The sequence below is a fragment of the Aquila chrysaetos genome, chromosome 4 (genome assembly GCF_900496995.4).
Source record: "Aquila chrysaetos chrysaetos chromosome 4, bAquChr1.4, whole genome shotgun sequence".
In the NCBI taxonomy this organism is placed as follows: domain Eukaryota; kingdom Metazoa; phylum Chordata; class Aves; order Accipitriformes; family Accipitridae; genus Aquila; species Aquila chrysaetos.
This window is the reverse complement of record NC_044007.1, coordinates 293,091-305,395: the sequence shown is the minus strand read 5'-3', so window position 1 is coordinate 305,395 and position 12,305 is coordinate 293,091. Positions and strand designations below refer to the sequence as shown.

Below are 12,305 nucleotides of genomic sequence, written 5' to 3'. Positions count from 1 at the left end.
TTCAAGGACTGACCCAAGGCTTGGCCACGTGCAGACATGGCTGCACTCCTTCTTCCCCAGATGGCAGTGCTGGAGATCCAGACTAATGGGGACACACGGGTCTCGGAGGAGGCAATCATGCGGGCACGACATTCTCTGGACGATCCCAACATGCGGGTGAGTGTACCTGGCTGAGCCTCGGGGACCCATCTGTGGGTCAGGCATCCCTCCTGGGGTGTACATCTCCCCGTGAGCGTCCTTCCCCTCAGCTGGTATCTGGAACATCAGGTAGCCTGGCATTGCTGCGTGCTCCAGGTTACACCAGTGCTGGGAAAAGGGAACAGGGATGACGACCTACTGCAAACCTAAGGGCAGCCAGATCTGGTGGGCTGAAGGACACAGGGATTCCCTCCTTCCTGGGCTGGTTAAGATGAGAGGCTGATCCTCACCTCTCTTTCCCAGTCCTACCAGTGGTAAGGCTGAGTGCGAATTCCCAATAGGTGCATGTGCTCACGCATGTGCACGCACACACGCTCCATACAGACGTGGCCAACCATGAATAGTTCAGCACAGACAGAGGAGTGCTGTGTTCACGAGCACAGACAGCATGAACAGCCAGGTCCTGCTTCTAAGTATCGATGCTCAGGGCAATCCCTTTCACAGGTCACTGGTATCTGGCCCCATCCCACAAGTCTCCGTGTTACTGGTCAGACCCATGGTCTGTCTGGTATCTACACCCCCTCACTTAACAGCTAGTCCAGCTTGACGTTCGCCAGAGGATCACACACACTCACAGGGAATAGAGAACAAACTTACACTGTAAATACTTAGGAATAGAGTTGTATAAGAAGACGGGATAGACTGAGGTGATCAGATGCAGGGCTCAGCAAGACAAGAATACTGACCAGCAGAGTGCTTACAGGCAGCTGGCCCCTTTTGTCGCCCTCCATTTTCCTCCCTGACCCACCTCAACCCCTCTCTTCCTCTTCCTTTGGCCAATCTCCAAAACATCCCATAATAAGTTTGTACAGTCCCCAAATTCTCTTGTTTGATCTCAGAATTCCCCCATGCATCCCATAGTAAATTCCACCCCCTTTGATGCAACAGTCCCCTTGTTTGCACGGTGTCGTAGAGAGAGTTTCTTCCATTGAGCCTTCAGCACCAGGGGGAAACGGTGTCACTGTTCACCTCTGATGGTCTTTGGGGCAGCTGATTTGGAGGGGTTAGGTTGTGTAGGTGCCCACCCTGTCATCCTTGTGATCATTTTTTGGTCTTTGCATCTATTCTGAATAGCCCTGGATACCTGTACAGAAACTGCACAGAGCAGTTCAGGAGGACAGGCCCCAGACTGGAGCATGCAGAAGAGGGAGAGGTTCTTGCTTTTTACTGCGTCAGTGAGCAGAAACAGGCAGATGCATCCCTCCTATCCTGCCGCTGTCAGGAATCCCTCCCACTGGCTCAGTCTATCCTTTCTCCAGCCCTACCACCATCTTTCCTGGTGGATTGCTGCTCTCAGAGCTGATCCTGGCTGGCTGCCGGGATACACCCCTGCCTGTTCTCCTTACAGGCTTTTGCTGGGCTTGCACTGCAGCCTCCTCCCTGGATGAGAGCAAGCAGGGAGCAGAGGTCCTGTGGCCAGGCTGTTGGTGGGTAGCCAGCAGCACGCTGCCTGCCCGGAGCACTGCTGCCTCCCTCAGCTCGGGTGCTCTGTACACTGCCTGCCCTGCCCTGGGGCTGCCTGCTGGCAGAAACAGCCACTCAAATCTGCTTCCTGGGAAATGCAAGTGTGAGAGGGAGCCGGAGCTGGCAGTGGTGGGGATGAAGCAGGGGAATGTCCCGCTTTGCCTCCAGTTTATGCCTTTGCTTTGACCCTCAGGAGTTCATTCTGTCGTGCTTGACCCTCAACCCAGACAAGCGACCAACAGCTAATAATCTGCTCTTCCACCGGGTGCTCTTTGAGGTCCATTCTCTCAAGCTGCTGGCAGCACACTGCTTCATCAACAACCAGTGTGAGTAACCATGAGACCACCCTGCCCCGTTTGAGCTTGTCTTGCTGCCCTAGCAGAGCTGGGGCTGTGGAAGAGCCTGGGGGGAAAGGCAGTGACTCATAGACCTTCCCTGGGGTCTGTGCTGCAGAGTCTACGATACAGGACCTCCCAGCTGACAGCCCCTTTCTGCCTTTGCCCTAGATCTGATGCCAGAGAACGTGGTGGAAGAGAAGATAAAGGAGCTGGACCTGAACATGGTGATGGCAGAGATCCGGAGAGAGGGTCGGCCTGGAGCACAGTGGAGGTGGGGATGAGTGGGGGAGATTTCAGAGCAGCCACAGCTGTGAGCCCAGGGCTTGCATACAGCCTGGTGATCCTGGTGTCAAGGCACAGTAGTCCTTCACATCGCTCTTCTCTCCTGCCTCCTCCAGTAATCTTCCTGTCCCGTTTCTCTCCCAGGTACTCAGAGGTCTCCTTCCTTGAGCTCGACAAATTCTTAGAAGACGTCAGGTAGGTTGAAGGTGGTGCTGGCTGACCTGTAATGTGTCTAGTGTCTCTTTGCCCTCAGTTCCCTGGGCAGCATGGAGCCAGGGGCAGGGGACTGTGCTGCAGCACATGCAGAGCATCCCATTTGCACAGCAGTACTTGGTCATGTGTGATCCCCTCTACGGTTCCCCCCGGGGTGAGCAGACCTGGGCTGCAATGCCAGGGCAAGGGGAGCTCTGTGGCTTGCCACCTCCTCACTGTGCTGCCTGCCTGACTACCAGCACTGCCATTCCATGGGTGCAGGTCCCTGGTCCGGGCCACGGCCTTCCACAGCTGACCTTTGCCAGGGCTGTAAGGGGACAGGGCTTAGCTGTTTGTCCTCCCTCTGTGTCTGTACCAGGAATGGGATTTATCCCCTGATGAACTTCGCTGTTTCCCGACCCCATGCCCTCCCACGTGCACTCTCCCAGCCCCAAGAGGACCCTCAGAAAGCCAAGACTCCCACCCCAGAGCCCTTTGATGTGGAGACCAGGAAGGTAAGGTCCGATCCAGGTGGGGACAGATTCTCTACCGGGAGTAGGTGGATGGTCTCCATTCCCGACACCCTACTGCAGGAACACCTCTCCCTTTAGCCATGCACTGAACTCCAGCCTGGGTGAGAGCTGTTCTCGTTGCATTGGCTGCCCCGGGACTGCAGCAGTCCCTCTGGCTGGAGCTAAGTGAGGTCCATTTCACCTGAGACCTTCTCAAGCAGCCCCACTGCCTCCGATTCTTTGGCTCTGCCTTCCCTTCTCGCATGTCCACCAGCAGCTCTGTGGCATGGCATATTCTGTGCCTCATTGCTGGGGTGTAGGTTTGAAATCCCATCATTGTTTGATACTGACACTGCAGTGGCATGCTGAGATGCCAGCTGAGCTCAGGCACTGTTCTGCCTGGCACTGCACAGGCAAGACTGCACAGGCAAGACTGCACACCCTGACACTGCAGTCATGGGCAGGAAGGTCATTGCAAGTGGATTTATGGACCCCCAAGGGGAGTGGAAGGGGTGCCAGGCAGGGATGGCAGGGAAGGACCAACACAATGCAAGGCTGTTTGAGCAGAAGTGAAGCCTTCCAAAGCCATGGTGTAATCCGTCACTGAACAGAGCAGTTCAATGCTGCAGTGTAACCCCCTCATGGGCTTCGGCAGACTGCCGGTACATCCCTCAAAAGCCTTCCCTTCTCCAGGCTGAACAAGCCCCATTCCCTCAGCCTCTTGGAGAGCAAGCACTCCAGCCCAGGATCATTTTGATGGCCCTCCACTGAGCTTGCTCCAGTTTATCAATGTCTTTCTTGTTTCGGGGGCCCAAAATTAGATGCAGTACTTGGACGTAGTTTAACAAGTGCTAAGTAGAGGGGAATAATTATTTCCCTCAATTTCCTGGCTGTGCCCCAGGACGCTGTTGGCCTTCCTTGCTGCCAGGGCACGTTGCAGCTCATGTCCTGCCTGCTGCCCACCATGACCCCAGAGTCTTTCCAGCAGACCCAGTAAAGCTTTCCTGCCAGCCAGGCCATCCCAGCCTGTGTCCTTGCCAGGGATTATTCCTTCCCAGGGGCAGGACTTGGCATTTGTCCTTTGCTGACATGCATATGGGGAGACAAGGTTGTTGGCCACCGTCATCAGGGCATAGCTCAGGCACAGCACTTCTTACAATGGCTTGTGTCTCCTGAACTGCTGGCCATCGTTGGGAGCAGTCAGAGGAACTCATTGGTCTGTGTGCACCTCTCTCTCTTAAAAACCCATTTGGTACCTGTTACTTCCCTGTGCAGGTATTTCCCTATAATGACACTTCTAGTCATTCATCATTAATCACCTATAGCACTGTCTTTTGTTACCATGGATGATACGAATGCAATTTCATACTTGCATTGAATTAATGTTGAAAATACTATGTAGGACTAAACCTAATTCTTATTCCTGAAAGATCCCGTGAAATGCCTCACTTCAAAAAGTTCATCAGCAGTGGTTTCTTCATATCTGTCTGGCAATCAGCTTTTGGTGCATTTATGCTTTATTCATACTGCTCAGTGCTTATTTTTAGTGAGAGTGCTGTGATGATCAATCAGAAATGTTAGAGAAATGTAAATGTAAACCTATGCAGTTACGTCTTTTCCCCTCTTTGCATTTGTTACATGCTGCTTTTTTACCTAGTGCCCCAATGAAAGTTCTGCAAGTGCATTGTCTGTCTGACGAATGTGTTCAACTAGTTTTTACCCAATTTGACAAAGGACTAGTAATCTCAGAAGCATTGAGTTTCTACAGATTTCATGAAAACTTGCAGCTGGACAAACCTGCAAGTCCCAAATAAGTGTAACTACAATGCAGATTATTTGTCTGTTCTGGGAGGCACTGGAATATGGATGCTGGATGGATCCAAGGTATTTTTTTTCATGGTTAGGGTGGTTAAACAATGGACCAGGGGCTAAAAGAGGTTATGGGATCTCCTTGGATGTTTTCAAAGCCCAATTGGGCACAGCTCTAAACAGCCTGGTCTGAATTCACTGTTTGTCTTGTTTTGAGCAGAGACTTGAACTAGAGACCTCCTGATGTCCCTTCCCATCTAGATGATTCTTTGATCACAGTCATCAGGCAGAGAGAGGCGGGGAGCAGGTGGCAATGATGCACTCAAATGTCATCAGCCTTCTCTCTGATGACGTCTGCAAGATGCTGCACAGTTCAATGTAATTCAGTATATAAAGGAGCATGTAGCCAGACAGTGCGGTGGTGTCACTCGGTGTAAGGAAAGGGCACCCACCTTGGGCATAGAGTCACACTGGTCAGCTCTTCCTGGAGAAATGGATGGCCTGGAGATGATAAAGGTCAGAGGACAGCCAGTTTCCCAGCTGAGCGCGCTAAATGCCCAGGGATGTTTGTCATAGGGAGGAGCTGTAGTAGAGGGGTACTGGGTCAGAGGAAGGAACAAGCATATAACTCACCTCTGAGCATAAGCTTGAAATTGAGGAATATAAATGAAACCCTGTTAAACTCTGCGTAGAACAGGGATATTGATTCCTCACTTGGTTTCCTGTCTTTTGGGCTGACCAATTGCACGGTCTCTCTGGCTTTCCTTTGCCCAGACAACATGACTTCTGGTGTGAACCATTTTCATGGGAACTTGAAGCTGACATATTGAAGCTTGAAGCTGACCCAGTTTCTTCCTAAGAACTCGAAGCTGACATGTTAATAAAATGCCATGTTTATCTAACACATTTGAATATTCTGCGATGCGATGTGGAGTTTCCAAAAGAAAATCCATAAAATATTCAAGATTTCAGTTATGCTCTTCTGTCTCATTTAAGGATTGTTCGCCCCATAAGTACATGAACAAGTACGATATTATAACCAAGAGTTTGAGCAGAGCTTTAGGGGGAAGCCTACCTGTGGCAAATGGAGCAGAAGAATTCATCCTGGTTGTAAAGTTTTCCCAGAACTGCGCCTTGCACAGCGCTCCCTTACCCACCTCTCAGTCAGCTGATGATGGCCATGGTTTGTAGCTGGATACTGGACTAAATTAACCCTCAGTTGTTCCACCTGCACAATTCCTAGAAATGTGGGAAGAAGTGGAAGGTCAGGCTGGCAGTTGGAATCAAGGGGTTTAAGCAGGAATTTGGAAGTCATGCTTGGAGACCAGAAGTAAAGCGGGCCTGGGGGAGTCAGGGGGACTGTGTCCAAGCTGATGTTGATTTTGGCCTCTTCTAGGTGGTGCAAATGCAATGTAACATGGAGCTGAATGAAGACAAGACCCAGTGGCACGTAAGTATTCAGCTCCTATTCTACATGAGGCACTGGGGCAAGATCTGCTCTCTGTACCCATCTCTGGCATCTGACTGGAAAAAAGTTTGGTCTCAGCTAGTTTGCTGCAGTACCCAAAGGACTTACTCTTGTCCCTTTATAATAAAAGAAGCCTGAAGAAGAATGAAGCCACGCCACCAGCCCCTTCTGGCTGCAGAACAGAAAGACCTTGATATCTTTTAACTCTACTTCTTTCTAGTTTAACAGTTGCAGGTGAGCTGTAACTGTTGAGAGAACATTCCTCTAAGACACTCAAACTACCCTGCCAAAGACATCCAACATCTCAGCAGTTACCAACATCTGCCCTGCTCACCACTGCCAGCAATTTCTAGTGCTGATGGAAGAGTCAGCACCTTTCTCTCTTATGGAGAAACTGGTGTTTATAAAGAGCACTCTCTTCTTTCTGCAGCTTACTCTTCTGCTGATCCTGGAAGACAAATTGCATCGACAGTTGAGCTACGACTTGCTGCCCAGTAGGTTTACTTGCAAGCAGATTTTTGTGCATGAATGCAGAAGTATTGCCCAGTGGCCCTGGTCAGGTTTAGGCTCAGATTATGTTAGACACAGATTGTGTTTACAGCCAGCTTTTCTTTCCTTCTTGTGCTGGAAGAGCAGACTAAACCCTAATATCTGTGTGTGGTATCAGTTCCTGTCTAGTTAGACCCTGACCCACAGCCTCTGGCATGTGGTAGTAACCTGCACTCTAAAGTGAATGTTGGGAGTCCAGTGAGTGGCCATCAAGACCTTGCATTTCACCCTGGGACATATGATGTGCAATTCTTGGGGTAACACTAGTGAATTCTTCCCTCATTCCCAACACTGGTGCGGTCTCCCCAATATCTTTCAAAGGAGAAGGTGGACTCTCCTCTGAGGGAGCCCCGTGGCTCTGGGGAAGGGTGCTTCTCCTCAGAGTAGGTCCAGCACAGCAGGCTGCTTCCTAAAACATGCAGGAGCCTTCTGGAGGCCATGCAGCTGGAGTCCCTTGACCGCCTTACTGCCAAAACTAAAGCATAAAGCTTGGAAATTAATGCTTGGGAGTTGCTGCTTCACCAGCTCCTTGTGTTTTTCTGCCTACAGGTAGTGGCCTGCCTGCTTTTCATGCTGAGCCAAAACAAGCAAAAAAAATCTCAAAGAAGTGACACATTGCCAAGACTATTGTGCTTTGTGTGATTTGGGACTGGAACTCATTCCTGCCCAGTACCTTGTTTAACTCCAACTCACTGCCCACCTCTGTGCTCTGCTTGCCCCGGGGTTACTTAGCAGTCACTTAGCCAACCAAAAGTATACAGCATGTGCCCCTAAAGCATAATGAAGCGTAATGCAGGTGTGCTGCCGGTTGGGATAGGGGCACTTTGCTGGTAGAGGAGGAACTAAGAGATGCATCAACTTTCATGTTCTCACTGTTCCTTGTCTCTGCAGCTGATAACTCCAAGGACTTGGCCACAGAGCTGGTGCATTATGGATTCATCCACGAGGTAAGCCTCCTCACCACTCCTTCTCATCTCAGTCATGCATGCACCGTGCTACTGCGGTCCCCAAATCCATGTGACACCTCGTGCCTCAGAGGAGTAAGAGCTCCTCCGTTCCCCATCTGGCAGCCAGAGAGCGGTCACAGGGGCCAGGCCCTTGCAGTGACTGACGCTTCCCTTTTTTGTTTCTTTTGGGTTTTTTTTCTCCATACTTTGCTCATGCCTAACTCCAGGTTGCTGTTTTGAGGGGACAGTCATATTGTGATGGCAGGGTTAATTACATCAACCTTGCAGTGATTCTGAATGTGAGAACCAGAGGAGTGCCAAGGGAAGGAAGCTGAGGCCACCTCCCATCTCCCAGAGGCATTGTCCCGGTGTTGCCTGGACAGCTGCTCTTAATTCACTTTGCAGATTTCTGCCTGCCAGAAGAGATGGCCTACCCCAACATTGAACTTCCAGCCTCTCCCTTAGAGAGTTTGCAGACAGTCCCAAGAAAGAATTCAAAGCATCCCAGTCATTCAGACTACTCAACAGCATAGCCTCAAGGAAAGGTAGCATGGAGAGAATTAAAAATATATTTGTTATTATTTCATACAAGTTAGGAATTATGGGGCTGTAGGCGAAGTTTTGGAGAATTCCTCATTCTGGATGCTGAAATTAGACAAGGAAGGGGTCAGCTTCACTGAATGAAAAATTTATGTGGGTACACCTGGAAAAAAAGTACATTTAGACTTTCTTCCTTTCTTCATCTGAGCGTGGTGACTGTGCAGCTCCGCACTGACACACTGCGGTGCTTTCTCCCATGCTCTGGAAAATACGTGGCATTTGACGCAACCTAGTACTGTAGAATATACCTCACACAGGTCTGTGTACCACGGACTGTAAATTACCTTTCTCTTTCTTTGGCCTAGGAGATAATCTCCTTTTAACACGTCTTCCCCTCTCTAACATCTTTCCTACTCCACCGGTACCAACTACCTTTTCTCTCGGATGGTATAGCTGATTTATACCTTGTTAAACTCCGAGCCTGTATTTAGCTTGGAAGTATGCTGCTTGTTTCTGACCTGACAGACCTGTGTACCCAAATGCTCATCTGGTTTTCCAACTGTAGTGGCTGGTCTAACAAAAGATACCACCTATGCCTTACAAATCTTGTCTTCAAAATCCAAGGTTTTTCTTAAAAGAAAAGTAGTAATTTAGCAGCAGTAGTGACAAAGGGGTGCCTCTAAGCAGCAAGAAAACAACTGATTCTGCATTTTTCATTTGAGTGAGGATTTTGAGTTTGTTTCTGGCAATTCCAAAACCCCTCTATGATACAAGGTGGGGGTGTTTTGCATCCTTTACATATCATTGTGTATTTCAGTAATTTCTTTCTTAAGGAATAAACATTCTAATTGTATTAGAAACCACCTACTCCTGAATGTGTCAGAAAAGAGATTTCTGCACAAAACAGTTGCCAGACCAACAAAAAGTGACATTAATTTTTATTTTTGTTAGCAGTGAGGATATTATAAAAAAGATGGCCAGCAGTTAATTAAATTGAAATGAAACTAAACAAAAGAAGCTGGACTCATTATGTTCCTTCAGATTGGAAGCTCCAAAGAACTGTCTGCTCTTTTGCCTTTATATTGCACCTGACACAAAAAGGCTCTGTTCTTGATGGGTCATTTGACATTATTCAGTAAATATGATAATTATTAGTAGTATGTTCCAGATGTGCTTATGAGTTGTTCTCTTCCCATATCAAAACTTAGATGTGAAATCGGTGGCTTGGGATGGAATCATGTAAGGAAGGAGATGTCCAAGGTAGCCAAGCCAAATTGATCTGTTGGCATGTTTTTTCTTCTATTTTAGGACGACTGTGAAAAGCTGGCTAACTTCCTGGAAAATGCCTTCCACAAATACCGGTCTCCTCCCTTGTGAGTCACCTCACTGCAGTCTGGGACAGAGTGGTCCCCCTGTACCGCAGGGGACGGGAAGTGTACCAGACTGGAAGAAACTGCGGGGCTCCTGACCGAACTTCCTCCAGCAGGACTGACCGGGCCACTCGATCCTGACTGAACCTTTGCAGTCCATGAGAGGTGTGTGCCTGAGCTGCGGTGTGAAAAGGCAACAGCAAGTGGAGGAGTAATCAGCAAACACGAGAAATTACATGTGCATCATGAGAGGTCAGGACCAAGCAGGAGTACATGTTCTGGTCCCCACTCCTGAAGCAGCAAGCCAAAGGGAGTTGTGAGGAGTGGGGTAGCACTCCCTGCAGCCCCTTCCCGATGGTGTCTGTGAAGATGCAAAGCTGCTGCAAGAATCCCCCAAACTGATAAATTTCCCTCTGGGAATGATAAGCTTTTTTCACTGCAGGTCCCAAAGCTATTTTTTGATTCTTTCCCAGCTGGTAATACTTGCAGAAGGGAGGAGAGGAGCAGGCTTGGAAGGCTCTGGCACAGCTTCTGGTCTGCCACATTCCATTCTTTATACCCAGTTTTCTCCTGTTTTGTTAAGCTTTCCCCAGCACAGATGAACCACTGTGATGCCTTGTAATTAGAATTGCACACCTTGGTGTAAGCTGAAGAGAGGACTTTGTGAGCTGGACTTGACATGGCAGGAGAAGAAATTCCAGAAATCCAAACTCACCAGCTGGATCCAAACATGTGGATCAGCAGAAACTTCATTGGTGCTGAACAGAACCTTTGTCATTCCCCAGTCTGTGTTATGGCCTTCCAAAATCTCACGGCATCTTAAGGGGAAAAACCCTGATGTCTCTTCCTTCCATGTTTCTCCTGTGGTGTTTGGAACTTCAGTCATTAGCCTGGAGAAAGGGGCAATCATCTTAACTGCTGCGCATGTCGGGTTCAGTTGGTGAAAAGTGCAAATAGGAATTACTTGTGTCGCAAAAGCCATGCAGTGCTGCTCCATGCTGTTCACATTGTGCCGTGTGGAACCAGCTGTATCATGCTGCGCTGTGCTGGTGTTCTGCGCTGTGCTGGGTCTTCCATGTGGTACTGCCTGCATTACGTTGCCCGCGCTTTGCGGTGTTGCACCAATTGTATCATGCCGGGCTGGGTTTGCCATGCTAGGATGCTATGCTGAGCTGCCAACTTGTGCTGTATTTCCCAGTTGTGCTATGCTGTGCCAACTTTACAAACTGACAAATCAATAAAGCCACTGAAAGTAGCTTATCTCATCAGAGCACTCCACTCAGCAAACCGCTTGATAATTTCTTAGTCAATCTTACAGTTAAACTAAGATGTGAAATAGCTTCCCTGAGTTCAACAGACTTATCCACAAAGTCAGGCAAATTGGGTAGAGAAGGAGTTCAGTGGAGGAACATCATACAGCTGCTTGATTCAGAAATCACTCTTTCTCCAGAACAAGTTTGCACTTGCCTCTGCAAACTGAGAAACTCCTTCATATGCCAACTGCTTCATTTCCCTGATGAGCTAGTTAGCTCTTCTTTAACACATTTCATCCCACTGAATTCATTGTTTGATTTGTCTCAGCTCAGTTTGACCAATGGATTTCCCTGCTACTGGCTGTGCTGCATTCAGCAAGGATGAGTTCATTAACCAGCTACTGCAGGGCGTTTCCAGTACATGACAGGCTGCTCTCAGAATCACAGAACAGTTGAGGTTGGACAGGACCACTGGAGATTTCAAGAGGTCCCTTCCAGTCTCTGCAATCCTCTAGTCCAACACCCCTGCTCAAGCAGGGTCAGCTAAAGCTGACCGTGTCCAGTCAGGTTTGAGTATCTCCACAGATGGGGGTCTCTCTGGGCACAACCTGTTTCCATGTTCAATGACTCTTCACAGAAAAAAAAAAAAAAAGTGTTTTCCTACGTTCAAATGGAATCTCCCATTTTTCAGTTTGTGCCCATTGCCTTTTGTCACTGGGCACCACTGAGGAGAGCCTGGCTCCATCTTCTTTACCCTCTCACCAGATATTTGTACACACTGATGAGATGCCCCCTGAGACTTCTCTTCTCCAGGCTGAACAGCCCCAGCTGTCTCAGCCTCTCCTACAACAGGTGCTCCAATCCCTTCAGCATCTTGGAAGCCCTTCCCTGGCCTCGCTCCAGTAACTCCATGTCTGTCTCATCCTGGGGAGCCCAGCACTGGATCCAGCACTCCAGATGTGGCCTCGCCAGTGCTGAGCAGAGGAAGGATTAGTCCCCTCAAGCAGATGGCAAGGTTTTCCCAGATGTTGACCTTCTCTGCCGCAAGGGCATATTGCTGGCTAACGGTCAGCTTGATGTCCAGCAGGATGCTTATCCTTCTTTGCAAAACTGACACCAGCACAAGAATGGAAATCCTGCCCTCACACTTGCAAGTCAGACATGACTCTCTGGAGTCCTGTCCTACAGGAAAGGGGATGTGTCCTCAGACACCGATAGTCAAGTCTGATCAGCTGCTTAGGATTTTAATTCCTGCCCGTATATTATAGTTGTGGTATGCACACCTTTTAGTAGAGATTGCATAATGTAGGAATCCACTATGTCTCAATAATAATGTTTTCCAGTGGTTAACTGCTGTCACTTAAATTTAGGCTAAAAATAAGG

General features: G+C 48.9%; 1 protein-coding gene across 2 annotated transcripts in view; it reads left to right on the top strand.

The window, feature by feature from the left end:
• Positions 1-10,924, top strand: part of NRBP2 (nuclear receptor binding protein 2) — a 29,172-nt gene extending 18,248 nt beyond the window's left edge. The window contains exons 10-19 of one of the 2 annotated variants that reach the window (XM_030012753.2): positions 61-156; positions 1,856-1,988; positions 2,169-2,271; positions 2,427-2,477; positions 2,854-2,989; positions 6,192-6,245; positions 6,694-6,757; positions 7,704-7,759; positions 9,608-9,672; positions 9,786-10,924. In XM_030012753.2, the coding sequence (XP_029868613.1) occupies positions 61-156; positions 1,856-1,988; positions 2,169-2,271; positions 2,427-2,477; positions 2,854-2,989; positions 6,192-6,245; positions 6,694-6,757; positions 7,704-7,759; positions 9,608-9,672; positions 9,786-9,810 (783 nt within the window). In that variant the 3' untranslated portion in view covers positions 9,811-10,924. Of the gene's footprint in view, positions 1-60; positions 157-1,855; positions 1,989-2,168; positions 2,272-2,426; positions 2,478-2,853; positions 2,990-6,191; positions 6,246-6,693; positions 6,758-7,361; positions 7,675-7,703; positions 7,760-9,607; positions 9,673-9,785 lie in introns of those variants that run through there. The other variant, XM_041123231.1, reaches the window with a different exon arrangement.
• The last annotated feature ends 1,381 nt before the right edge of the window (positions 10,925-12,305 follow it).